This window comes from Sander vitreus, chromosome 13 (genome assembly GCF_031162955.1).
Source record: "Sander vitreus isolate 19-12246 chromosome 13, sanVit1, whole genome shotgun sequence".
NCBI classification, from domain to species: Eukaryota; Metazoa; Chordata; class Actinopteri; order Perciformes; family Percidae; genus Sander; species Sander vitreus.
This window is the reverse complement of record NC_135867.1, coordinates 5,706,401-5,720,572: the sequence shown is the minus strand read 5'-3', so window position 1 is coordinate 5,720,572 and position 14,172 is coordinate 5,706,401. Positions and strand designations below refer to the sequence as shown.

At 40.2% G+C, this 14,172-nt stretch overlaps 1 protein-coding gene across 1 annotated transcript; it reads right to left on the bottom strand.

Moving 5' to 3' along the window:
* Nucleotides 1-187: 187 nt before the first annotated feature.
* LOC144528202 (uncharacterized) lies at nucleotides 188-12,683 on the bottom strand. Its single transcript, XM_078266680.1, has 12 exons — nucleotides 12,100-12,683; nucleotides 10,432-10,549; nucleotides 7,024-7,182; nucleotides 6,779-6,922; nucleotides 5,765-5,965; nucleotides 5,473-5,622; nucleotides 5,283-5,345; nucleotides 3,922-3,979; nucleotides 3,641-3,766; nucleotides 3,438-3,552; nucleotides 2,023-2,174; nucleotides 188-954 (listed from the first exon to the last, which is right to left on the bottom strand). The coding sequence occupies exons 1-12, from the start codon at nucleotides 12,604-12,606 to the stop codon at nucleotides 828-830; spliced, it is 1,920 nt and encodes a 639-aa protein (XP_078122806.1). The 5' UTR covers nucleotides 12,607-12,683; the 3' UTR covers nucleotides 188-827.
* Nucleotides 12,684-14,172: the final 1,489 nt, after the last annotated feature.

The window sequence follows — 14,172 nt, the reverse complement described above, 5'->3', positions numbered from 1 at the left end:
AGCTACATGTCTGGGGAGTAACTCTACAGATGTCGAGCATGAAATTGTATTCTTGACCATGAAAATTGTACTTTGATATACAATTCCCAACTCAAGGTCTGCTTACTAGCTTTTGACCTAAGTATGGCAATGATATGGGTTTTTTGTGTGCCTAAACTGAATAACATACACTTTATAATTACTGAATTGTTTAATAGTGTAGAAATACCTGCGATTTGTGTTAGTGTTATGTCAACTACTATCTCTGGCATCAGCCATTTACAGAGTCACACCTACAATCCACTTCTGCTCACCACATTGCAAGACTTAACTCAGCCAAGACTCCAAATCATTGTTACTGGAGCATCTCTGCGCTGGTTCATACTGTAACTCTTTGGCTCTTCTCAGGTTCCCAAACACTGATTGATCAACAGCAGCTATTACAAACTATTATTATGTTTTAAAGTGAGTGGTAATCTTCCCTTCTTTGATTACAGCATTGTTATTGATTTTGAGAATTCGATAAAAACCAAACTTCCTCTTGTAAATACAGCGACATTAGAGCCACACACATCACAATACATGTCATAAGAAACTGCATTTTAAGAATCAGTGTCAGTCCGCTGTAACTTCTAAAGGAAATGGGGGAAACTGGTGAATGCACACATACAGTATAAAACCAATTTGAAAGAGAAAAACATTTGTCAAACACTAACGTCTGATTCGAACAACAGTGGTTTCCAATCAGTTTGCTTGTCAAAAGGCCGGTTTCAAGCAAATTCAAAGTGTTCATGACACACTACTGTGGTTAATAATATCTAGACTTTGTATTCTACTCTGATACAGAGTTATTCAAACTTCTTCAGGTGGTTGTAGAGGGACTGGACGTATGTAAACACACACATGGGGTCTGGCTTGTCCCCCATCTCCATCATGTCCTCCACCTCGATCAGACGGAGACAGTCAGCCTGCTCCCTGAAACGTAGAAGTATTACGGGTAGTATAAAGTAGTGCAACAGATGTATCTATTTCCACTGTAAGACAACAGAAATGCAGAAGTTACAATCATTTAAAGCACAGCCAAACACATGCGCTCCAGCCAAGACTCTTTCTGTTTTGGGTTTGAGAACTCTTTCAGTTCATACAGGTCCAAGTAAAGTCCATGATCACTAGTCTTAAAGAAAAAGTTTGACTTCTTGGAATATATACTGATTTGCTTTGTGGCAGAGAGTTGAGTTTTTTTTTGGATACCACTCATATCTGTTGGTTAATTTGTTATTAGCTAGCCTGGCTCTGTCCAAAGGGGAAACAAATGACCTCAGTTATTAACACGTTGTATATCTTGTTTGTTTAATCTGTGCAAAAAGTGTAGAAATGACAATACGCCATTTTGCAGTGGTTATGTTCCTGACTCTTTCTTGCCAGGCAACCAGCAGAGACTCTAGGATATTGAGGAAAAAGCTCTTGTTAATAGTTTTCATAACTTTTGAAAGAAGAAATAACATGTTCTATGCTCTCTTAGAAATTAAGTTGAATCAGTGAACAATAAAGCACACCTTTGCTTAATTCAACTCACTCAGGGGTTACGTTGATACTGCCTTACTTGGTTTGGTATGACCAGTAGCTTATGTTGGCTAATGTTAGCAACCTTTTTTTTTATATTGCTGGGTCAGTTGGCTGACTTCATTCAATTCACCTCTCTCTCTCTCTCTCTCTCTCTCTCTCTCTCTCTCTCTCTCTCTCTCTCTCTCTCTCATTTGCCTGTAGTCCTGTCCACCTTGGAATAAGGCAAAATTTCTGGTGGCTCCGTTTGGCAAAAGTTACATGGTCTCGCTGTAAACAAAGTTTAGCTATGCTGTACTGTGCCCCAGACAAAGTTTTGCACCTGTCTGATTCAATGTTGAATGTCAAAATACGTGCTGTGTTACCTTTTTAAAAAAAACAATATTTGTCCTTGGTTAGAATATCTTTAATTTTGGTTTGAGTAAAATCAAGTACGCTCACTCACTCACAGCCTCATTTAGTCAATCTTAGCCAGCTTACTCTGCAGTGGTGAAGGCCAGCTGGAGGTTGTGTTTGCGGTTTGCAGGGTCCAGCGTGTTGTAATCAAAGTCCAGAGGGAAGAAAGAGTGAACCAGAGCACAGAAAGCCATCCCATCACTCCAGCTAGACGAGAAGTTCTGGATATCAATGTTCTGAGAGAAAGACCATCATGGCATTCATTATTCATTCGCTATTGAGTTGCACTTATTCTGTATGTCTTGAAAAAACTAGCTGTCCAGTGTGAAATAATTATAATTATAATAATAATCATCTTTTTTTGCTTTCGACTATTTTCTCTTATTTTAAAAAGGCTCTAGCTATTGTCTAAGTTTGAATGGAATGAAGATGTTCAAATTTCCATTTCGTCTGACATTGAGAATCTGCTGATGAGGATCATGTGATATGATTTTGGATTCATATTTATTTTATTCATTCCAAATGAAATTCCATGTTACTAATAAGTACAAAATAACATACAAGAACAACAAATAAAATTAACAGTAAACATAGCAATCTCTCAATATACAAATTCTCAGAAACTACATAAATAAACAATATAAATAAATAATAAATAAAAGTCATAAAAAAGTCAAGAATGAATGATCTTTGAACCTTGGCTTATGTGAATGCTCTAATGAAGGCCATTAGGCCGAAATGTTAGCATGTTTGTTTGACATGGCCGGAATACATTTGTGAAATTAGTTTGTCCTGAAGATCTGTCTGTGTGCTACCTTTTTACCTCTGGGTATTCAACATTGGAAGTCTATAAAGTGTTCAGAATGTTTTTAAATTTGAACATTTAGTCATGTCTGTGAAGACTGGGCAACTCCATCCATACCGATGACATTCATGTAAGATGATCAAAAGCTAAAAAAAACAGCTACTAAATAGACCTCAAATTTTGAGAATCATTCTGTAACATTATACCTTTCAGAACAAGTGCTACAAAGAACATTAGTTAGCAAGTATGCATACAGTATAATACAACTGGAGAGCAATTTCATTAGGGAGTCATACAGTGGTGTAGTCTAATGTATTGTAGTGGGTATACTGTACCACTTTTTTTTTCCTGGCTCAAAATGGGCCTTTGGGGGACAAATCAAAGTGTGGGGTCTGGGTGTCAAAGACTAATATCCTGCATTCTGATACCCTTTTATGCACCAATTTATGGTGCGGGTTGATGAAAGATGAGAAAAGTCTCTCTGCATGTTCTGCAGTGTAAGTTTAGTTTGCTGGCACATTACTCTACCCCGTATTTGTGAATACAAATATCTGAAGTGAAAGTTCTGTCACAAAACTATGTTGTTGCGTATCATTGCACATTTTTTAGCGGGTATGTGAAAATCTTGGAGATTTCTTAGTGGGTATACTGCGTATACCTGCGTATCACGTAGACTACACCACTGGAGTCATACCTGATAGCCAATGGTTTTTGAGCGGCACCACTCCAGGAGAATCTGTTTTATACCACTGGCACTGGACACTCCAAAACTCTGAGAGCGCTTCAGTTTAGGTTTGGAATCCTTTGGTCTATTCAACAGAAATGCAACTCAATGTATGACATGTCATTGATAGGTATGAGTTAGGACAAAATGGAGAATATTTGAAATGCACTTACTTTGTAGGCTCTGAGTTCATCCTCTCAAAGAGGGCTCGCTTGGCCTGAGCCCCATTGGAGCGTGGCAACGTTTGGGATTTCATCACATCCTGTTTAAACTCGACCCCCCCTGTCTTGTTCGCTTTCCTGTGGAGAAACAGTGGACAACAGATCCAATTACACTTGCACTGAAGCTGTCAATAGGCTGTAAATGCACAGGACGCCACGTCAATCTACATTAACAATAGTCAACGGCTAGTTCTGCTTCATGTTACAAAACAGGATTCGAGGTCATGACTTACTTATCCAAATTAGGCGAGAAACCAGATTTTATGATTGATTTGGAGGGAAGTAATTTTTCTGCAGAAACAGAAAATCAGAGTGAACAAGAGAGATGGCATGAGATCAGAGGTGGAAGAGTAGTCAGATCCTTTATTTAAGTAAAAGTACTAATACCACACAGTAATGCAGTGTACTCCACTACACGTAAAAGTCCTGCAATCAAAACCTTACTTAAATAAAAGTATGTAAGTACAATCAGCTAAATATAGTTAACGCACTTAAAGTAAAAGCATTCATTGTACAGTAATATGTTCCCTGTCAGTGTTTTACTATTATATCTGATGTTTCTGGATTAATATCACCACTGCATTAATGTGTCTGTTGCATTTTAGTGCTGTAGATGTTTAAGGTAGTGCTAATTTTAACACCTTTATATACTGTTTGGGTAGTTTAATCTACAGCAATCCATCATATTCTATAAGAAGATCATGTGTTCGTAGCGTTGCTGACTTGTGAGAACCATGTATCTCTAAAAAGTCAACTTTTCATGGTGTCAGAAACAGCCCTGTTTTCAGCTTTGCAACGATGCATTTTCCAGCTGATCCAAGAGGCGTTTTAAAGACTTTATTTAGCTTAAGAAGTAGAAGAATTTTCATAAAGGAACACTTCACCCTTCAGTTAATCACAAACACGAACATTGTAGTGGAGTACAGTGGTGTAGTCTAATGTATTGTAGTGGGTATACTGTATATGTATGGGCCTATATATATGGGCTTGGGGGGCATATCATAGTGGGGGGGTCTTGGTGTCCTCCCCCAGGAATATTTTGAGGGTCAAAGACTTATTTTGCTGCATTCTGATTCTTTTATGCACCAATATCCGGTGGAAATACCTTTATTTAGCATATGCGAAGAACAAAAACCCACAGATGACAATTCAAAATATACCTAAAATATAATGGAAAGTATGTTGTTGCGTGCCATTGCACATTTTTAAGTGGGTATATGGAAATCCTGGAGCTTTCTTAGTGGGTATACTGCGTATACCTGCGTATCACGTAGACTACACCACTGGTGGAGTACAATACAACATTTACCTCTGTGATGTAGTAGAGCAGAAGTATAAAGTTGCATAAAATGTACAAGTAAAGTACAAGTACCTCAAATGTGTACAGTAGTTGAGTAAATGTACTTAGTTACATTCCGCCACTGCATGAGATAGATTCAAAAGAGACAAAAACAAACAGAAAGAAAAATAGCTTCCACATGCATAAACAATAAAAATAAACACCTTGTACTGTACATGCTCGCATATTTGCATACGTTTCATTTGAAATGCCCTTGTGAACTTTTATAAACAGGCCTCATGAGGTTTGTTTTACCTGCAGGCTGAGGAAAGCTCACACTTCTCTTCAGACTGGGACTGGGTGTCTTGAGAACTGGTACTGGGTAAAGGTGGAGAATGTTGGAAACCAGAAAAAATAAAATAAAAATAAAAATATGTTAACAAGGAACTACCAACTGTGACCTTTGTTTTTAGAGACAGACCCTTGTATCCCTGGTTGAACTTACCTCGCTTAAAGGGATATTCCCCAGGTTTTACTTTAGAGTCCTGTGATGCTGAAAGACTCGGGGACGGAGCTGTTATAGAAGATGATGAAGACTCTGTGTTGGGTTTGCTCATGGCAGGAAGAGGTAAGTATGCTTTGGGTTCAGTAGCATCTAAAGAGAGAAAGTACATCAAACACCATTTCCCCGAAAAGTCAGTGCACATGCATTAATTCATACATGCTTTGATTCTCCTTTTGGGTATTTGAAGATATCTGAGCAGAAACACACACCAATAACGTAGCGTTGTACGTACCACTTCTAAAAGGATATATGCCTCGTTTTGTTGCCGGGGATTCTGGGACTGGAGGATTCAGTACAGAAGCAGCACTCTGATCAGGTTTGGATGCCACAGAAGTCTCAGGGCTGCTTTTGGACACAGCTGTAAGAGGATGATGGACCGAACCCTGAGACACAGAGCCTGGCTGCTCCATGGGTACCTTCGTTCCAGACGTACCTGCACAAGTGAAGATGGAATAGAATAAAAACAGGAAAGAATCAGGAATAAATGGAGAAAAAAAATACAAACATAACATTACAAATGATCTGATTACTGCTGACATATTTGGTCTGTTTTGTCTGGAGGGTGATACTGACTGTTATAGGATCGTTGATGCTAGGTAATTGCTCAGGTGTTCCAGATGGCTGCAATGGGGCATTGTTAAGTGGTTACTTGAGGGCAGTGGTGAAAGAAGTACTCTGATCCTTTACTTCAAAGTAAAAATAGCAGGAATACCACAGTCTAAAAATACTCCAGTACAAGTAAAAATCCTAAATTCAAAATGTTAAAGTATGATCAAAGTATTATCAGCAAAATGAACTTAAAGGGGCTGTACTAGATATGCAGCGCATTAATATAGCAGCCAACTAATATTGTAATATATATATATAATTTCCGGCGGCACCGGAGCAATCCCGAAGTGGTAAGTCGTGGATATAAACTAGTAGAACGGCTACTTTCAGAGTGTAATATTATTATAGAATATTATATTATTCTATTTAAAAAAAAATCATAAACAAATACATGTAAGAGGTGGTTACAAGGGTGATTGGGGTGGTCGCTACAGTGTTTAAATGATAAGAGGTGTGCAGGGTAGCAATTATGTTACTGTCAGAGTGAAAGAGACATCTTTATTATTATTATTATTATTATTTACTAATGTGCAGACAATTACAAGGTCCAATACTTTCGGGGTCCTATGAATGCATCTCCATAGTCTAGTTGTAACATTAAGTAAATGTAACCAACTATCTGTTTGCCCTGCTTCACCTGTTGGAGCTTCTGCTGTTGAATGACCTGCTGCTTTAGGCACCAATGCTGGAGACTGGGCAGGTTTGGTGGCGACCAGACCCTCTGGACCGGGTTTGGTTGTCATGGCAGTGACGGGAAGATGGGGCTGGGGTTCGTCAGCGTCTGAAAAAGAGAGAATCTGAATAGTTGAGATTTGAAGTAATGAGTTTGGTGATACTGATGAAGCAGATTCAGACAGAAACAGAAATAGATTCCCCTCTCACCACATTTAGTAGGAGACTCTACTGATTTTGCTGGAGTGTCCTTCGTTACTTTGGGCGCTGAGGCAGGAGACTGAGGGACAGCTGGAGCTTCAGAGCTGGGTCTTATCATTGCAGTGAGGGGATGATGGGGTTTGGTCAGAAGACCTGATTCGTCCTGGTCTGGAAGACAAAAAGATCAACATTCATTCAATCAATCCCATTCTTAAAAAAAACGATCATTGACATGTATAGTGCTAGATTTCTATCAACAACCATTATCTTTGACGCATTAGTGTTCATTTAACACTCCAATTGTAATGTGATGAAATCATTGCAAGTACAAACAATGTCAATGTGTATGAATGCACAATAATTGTAATTGCACGTAATAAAATAGTAGCAACATTAACGTAATCATTTGAAAAATTATAGGTTATTCATTTTAAAGTTGTATTTTTGATATTGTATGATATCAGCCAACCAGTACCAGTTAATCTAAACCATGATGTCCACAACTGTTGGTTTATTTGACTCCAAATTTATTGTAGAATTTATAAGCGCTAGTTGTCGTTCTGGAGAAAAGACCGAATGCTTAATTTGATGGTACTGTTTTTTGGACATAATTGTTGTTCCTTTTGATCTGTTTACAATCTGTTGCTGTAACCGTGGCCCCATGTGGAGCTTTAAACTCTTCCAGCAGGTTGTTCCGATAAAGCCACCAAAACCATACAATGCAGTGTGAATGTAACTAAAAAAAAGTACAGGAATGAACTGACCAGGCCTGTTGGGGGTTTCCACGGTAGGCCGAAGAGAGTTAGTCATGGCAGAGGACTCTGTGCTTGGTTTCGTGATGGCGGTGAGAGGCTGGTGGGAGCCTTCTGTGGAGACATAACCAAAAATAATCAAAGGTGAGGTCATCTTGTCAGGATGCCTGTGTGGAACTTCTCAGATTATCCGCCTACCTGGATTCCCATTCTCTTGTGCAGTTGTGGCAACATTTTTCTCTCCTTTTGCATCAGTGCCCTGTTCAGTAAAGACAAGATGTAACAAAACCTGCAATTCTAGTATTTATCTTTTCAGGAATTAAAAAGTGTGACATCCACAAACTGGTAGGGCCATTTGTAGCCTTAAAGGGACGCACTGAGTGAATGGACGACTAATGTGACACAACATCATCAACCAGCTATGAAGAAGAAGACCCTTATCGGCAGCCTTATAGGGATCCACACTTGTGGTTAATGTATTCCTGGCAAGATAAAATCTTAGTAATTTGAATTATAGTAAATTAGAGCTATATCATTGATCGATGGGAAGTCATTTCCTCCTCCAGGATGCTCTATGCGCAGGTTCTGATAGCTATAATGCTTGCTGGCTCAGTTTTTATAGAGTGGGGTATCGTGTCTAGTGTTAAGAGGGACTTTGTGGTTCTAGATGTTTATTAATTTTAGTGCTACAATAAGAAGGTGTTACTCCTCGCTGGTTTATAAACGTTTTGATGTGGTGAAATTGCAAAACTCAGAACACATAGCTTCTTGGTGTCATGTCACAGATGAAAAGAGTGATATTCAGTATCAAAAAATTCTGTATGTAACTTTTTCTACTTTGGGGTCTGAATCAGGTATGACTGCACTGTTCAATTGCCTCTGATGTGTTGACATTTGCCTGCCTTGGTAATGGCATATACATATATATATACATATATATATATATATATATATATATATATATATATATATATATGTATGTAGCGGTGGCTGATGCAATCCTAAAGTAAAATTGGTAGGGGGAGGGGATGGGGGCTAATAATCTACTGTACTTCCAACATGATTTATTAGTTTTAAAAAGAATGTTAAAACACAACAGACATAAATGAAGAATTGCGCAAGGAATCCCATTTCCTTTCCAGCTATTACCCCAGGAAGGTAAATTGCAAGACATGCCATCTTTTTATACATTTGTCTTAGCAACACCATCACTCATTGATTTGCTCACAGCAAACAAAGAGGGTTATGACAGACTGTTGTGGAGCTAAAATTAATTTTAGTCCTTTATCCTCCATGGTAAATCTGTGTGTGTGAGTGTGTGTGTGTGTGTGTGTGTGTGTGTGTGTGTGTGTGTGTGTGTGTGTGTGTGCTCACTTCTCTAAATGTGTGATCTTCAGCTGTTAACAGCTGAAAGCTTCTCCTTTAATGACAGCTGTGGCCAACAAACCCATGTTCCCACTGAGAAGCTATTTTAGATTTTGCAATCAGTCACTTTGCAAGAGTTTCCGCTCCACTCTTCTTACATCCCAATATAGCCCCAAATGGATGCTTTGGAAATCAGGGAGTTAGCCTGAGCAGTTAAAGTATATCGGCCTGAAGCTTGGCCTCTATTTGCCCCTTGTCCCACCCCCTCCTCCTGCCTTTTGCACTCCAGAGACACGCAGAGGTCTGGCAACCACGCAATAGAGCCATTTCAGCCAGCCCGTCAACTGGTCGTCAGGAGTAAGATTAGCACCACAGTGATCTGTGGGCTCCACGACAGCTCCTGTAGGCTATCACAGTCTGACTCTGTCTCACCCTGTAAATCCCCCCAACCTTTGGCTGGGTTTACCTCCATATCACTTTGGCTCCTTCTTAGAATACATGGACAAAATGTTGATGAACTGTCAATGCCACAATGAAATGAAACATAACCTTTCACATTTTATGCAAATTGCATACATTTTACATGTTTTTCTTTTTCAAATATGAAATTTTCATTAAAATAATTTCATGCATGTACACGCTGCAAACAGCCCAACCAACTTCCAATCCAACTTAGAGACACCTAAAACACCTCAACATCAATCAAGCAAATATATATATATATGTATATATATATATATATATATATATGATCAGTTGTTAATAATTATATTAACAACTGATCAAATTACTTCTTGTATGTGAGATGTCTCCGCTGTTCCCCTCAACTCTACGGAGCACTGTTGCTCCTTTCAGTTCATTCATTTGGTTTTACAGCCTAAACTTTACTTTCTCAGGCTTAGTCTCAGTCTAAGAAAAAAAAAAAAAAGAATACAAAGGAGAGCTCTTGAGGGAGAAGCTCCAGTGCTGCCTGTTTTCCACTCGCTGCATGAAGTGAGCACACTTGTCAGATTGTTGGCTTCGGAAAGTTAAGAAATCGTTTAAAACTGCCCCCCCCCCCCACCCTCTTCAAATCCTTCCCAATGTATGTAGGCCTACCATTGCTAGTTGCAAGGAAAAAAGATGAACTCAACAAATGAAATACAGAAGGAAGATGATGTCAAGTTTGAAAATGATGCAGCATTAGTTTAAAGTGATGAATCACAGGGCTATCTTGGTTCTTGGGGGGTTTGAACTGTGGTACGTTGGGGGGGGGGGGGATTTCAGCGGAGAGGAATGTTGGCAGGGTGTGTGTTTCGACAGGACAGCTGGTTGTCCCTCTCAGGGGGTGGGCTGGGGGTATTATTGACAGGGATGTAGACGCAATTCAACTTTCCATTAGGAGGTTTGAGACCCGGATTGGCTGGGAAGCAAGATTCCTGAACGATTAGGGGACAGGGATTTATTATAAACCTGTCTTTAGAGTGTGCACGCGAGTAACGTCATAAACTGCAACATAGTATCTGTACTGTGGGCAATGTTATAAGCATGTAGTGTAGTATACTGCCAGGTAGTCCACACTACATCCCTCACTCTCTCTGAATTCACGTTTCAGGACTTCATTAACAGAGCAGATATCAGCTCTGAAGAGCTGCAGCTCAGTCCCAAATCACAGACCCCAAAATACATGTGCCCTTGAGTTGGGGGGTAGAGAAGTGTGTAAGTGTGTAAGCATGTATATGTGTGTGTGTGTGTGTGTGTGTGTGTGTGTGTGTGTGTGTGTGTGTGTGTGTGTGGGTGCGTGCGTGCGTGCGTGTGCGTGCGTGGTTGGTTTGTTCTTAAATTCATTTGGGCCAATGAAAGGATATAACCCCTGTAATGGTCATTTTAATGTTGGTTGATAATGCAAGGTTCATAACGCTAGATATTGTTATTATTAGTCTGCAATTGAAAATAATGATATATACTGGCAGGTGAAGCCTAATCAGCAGTGCTGTTACCACTGCTCCCCACATAAATGTGTGAAGCTGGAGTCAGAGGTTAAATATATATTAAACAAACACAAAGTCAAATCCTGACTCTAATCCACTTCTTTACATGGAGGTTTTTATGGATCAGGAAAGCTCAGTTTATAAGCATGTCTGATCTTTTTAAGGATTGCATGGTGCTATAAAAGGGGTACAGCAACATGAGGTTGTTTTCAGACAGACGTCGGCACAGTGTGAACTCCATCTTTCATGGGGCCACCGCGATGCGACTTTGCCAACGCGTAGAGCTTCTGCAAAAAGAGACACAGGGTTGTCTGGCAAAAAAATGTAGGCTGACTAAAATTCTGCCACAAAGCAATGTGGAATCATCTGGCAACTCACTGCACTGGTTAATCAAATACATGCAGGTGCGGTGTTTGGTGTTTTAAGCCCCCAACTTTGTCTTCCAGGCAGCGCTGCCTGCAAACTCGAGGGTCAATTACTCAAACTGGACTTCATGGAGAGTTGTATTTTATTGTCTCACCTTTACCTGAAGGAAGGAGTAGATAATGACAAGTTATTGACAACAGACCGTTATGTGGTTGTCCAATGATATTGGTGATCCTGAGTCTTATTAGTGAATGCTTTTGAACCTCTTTAAGTGGTGTATTATAATGAGTTGTTACTATGCACATACAACTACTGCATGATTGTCTAACCATTGGTTACTTATTTATTTAGTAGACCATCACCCAATCCAAAGTGACAAGTTGGTAGGTGGAAGTTAAGAGGGAAGTCAACCTTAGTCCTTCACAGCTGAGACCAGGCGCATCATTTCTTGGCACTCAGGCCCATTTACAACACCCAACACCTCTTGTTCACCCCTCCATGCATTCATTGTACTACTGATATTACAGACATACATATCTAATGATGGTGTTTGTGTTGGTATCCCTCTTTTGTTGTAAAATTCTTTATTCTTCAAACTGTACAATCTGTAGAAAAACAGAATGAGTACTTACGTTCATTTCAGCATGTCTCTTTGCTCTCCATGGAGGAGTGGCTGGGGTGTTGCTGGCAGCGGCAGCGGCATGGCTTGATCCTCCACTTGACTCTGACGTTTCAGAGTATGTGGAAGTGGACTGGCTTGACTGTCTGTTCTCTGATCTTCCAGAGTTAACCAGACCTCTCTGGTCTTCTGCTTGTCCATTCTCTATACTATCCTCCACGTTCTTCCCCTTCACTTCAGCAGGACTCCTGTCGATCTTTACCCCAGCGAGACCCTCCACCAGGCGGCTGAGGGCCTCCAGCTTTGACCTAAGCTGCAGGTTCTCCTCCTGCAGCCTGGTCACAGCCTCGACCAAGGGTCCGTTGGAAATGCGCAGCTCCTCGATCCTCTGGTCTATGCGCTGCTTAAAAACACTTACGTCCACGTGCACCTCCCTTACAGCAGCTTGCAAAGTGGCCCTGAACTCAACCTGAGCCTCGCTTCCCATTGCCTCCCGAACACCCTCTGCGGCTTCATCCATTGCTTCTGTATTGCCCCTTACCACCCCTGAGATTCAAGTCAAACGAGTAATGGGGTGGTCAGAAAGCAAACCTTCAATCTTTCTTGTCTTTTTTCAGTATGTTCCCTGACTCGCGTCCTGAACACCAAATGACGGGTTTGAGTTCTTGACCGAATAATGTTGTAATCTTTACCAATTCCTTCCTTCAACGATATCTGCAGTGTTCCATGACGTTTCAGCAAAGTTAAAGACGCAAAAGGATTATATAAGGACGACTTGTTGCAGGAAGATCCCTTGGTGGCAACTCATTAAAGTCCCATCAAGCTCCATGGAGGACCTCTCAATGTGCGTATTCTCTTACGCTCTCCTCTCATCTGGTCAAAGCAAGAGCAGTTGTTATTTATAAGTCGTGGAAAACTCATGCACAATGTCATCTTGGGAAAAGAGGTTACGTACTGCACGGGCAGATCAGGTTCTCAGTGCATGCAGGAGCTGAGGAATGATCAAACCAACCTTTCGGAAGGGATCCAGTTGAAGTGGCAGACGATTGGTGGCGCATCTACTATGTGTTTCCTGGATGCTTAGCTTACCCCTGCTGCCCCAGCCCAGTGTGTTGTCTAAGCTATCTGTGTCTCCTAAGTTTGGGAGCAACAGGTTCGCCTCTGTATTTTGGGACAAAAAGGGGGCGGGGAACTATCAAATGGGGAGGAGGGGCCAGGATATTATTCAAATGTTTTTTTATCCTTCTTTGCTGCTGGTAAAACTGTGGTAATAGACAGCAGGACTGCAGTTTCCTGGGCGTCCGTTTGAAGACGTTCTTTGGCAAATCTTATTCTGAAAGGTACTTAAACAAGAGGGACACACCTGGTGTCAACAAGGGAGAAAACATATTTTATTTACTCTAAAAATGTACTCCAGTTTCTAAATTAAAGACACATCGCGACCATGTTTTTTTTTACTGTAACATAGTAATGTAATAAGAAAGCTATGCTAATTATTTCCAGGCTGCTGTTTAAATGTTACATTTACAGACATATGGTGGTCTGAAAGTGAAATTTTTTTTTTTATTATACCCATAGATTTATTAGTCATTTTATACTTTCAATTAGAGTGTCAGATAAACAAAACAGAGAAGCAGGATGACTTTCAATCCAGCAGCTGAGCAGCTCAGCCTCAGCTTGAGCCAGCAGTGCCTCTGGGTGGCCATGACTTCACATTACAGCTGAAAGAAGCACCAATAGCACCATGACCAAGCATAGACACTGTACACACAAAAAAAAGAAGAGGAAATGCAAAGCATTTGAGAAGAAAATGTAGATAATCTTTATTTAAAGCACACAGATGATGACAGTGGTCTCAGGCTTCTTTCTTGCTGCAAATTATCCTCAAATTCTTTCATGATGGCCATCTGGATTTTTAGTCTCTCTCATCTCTGTATGTCTTTAAAAAGACTTCAGGCTTTGACACCTTGTACCACATACATAGGCCTATCGCAATATGCAAGAAGTCAACTAATCACATGAAAAAACATAAAAATGAGCTCGGTAATTTTGAAATGGAAATTATCGCGGCCGGAAAAATTTCCAT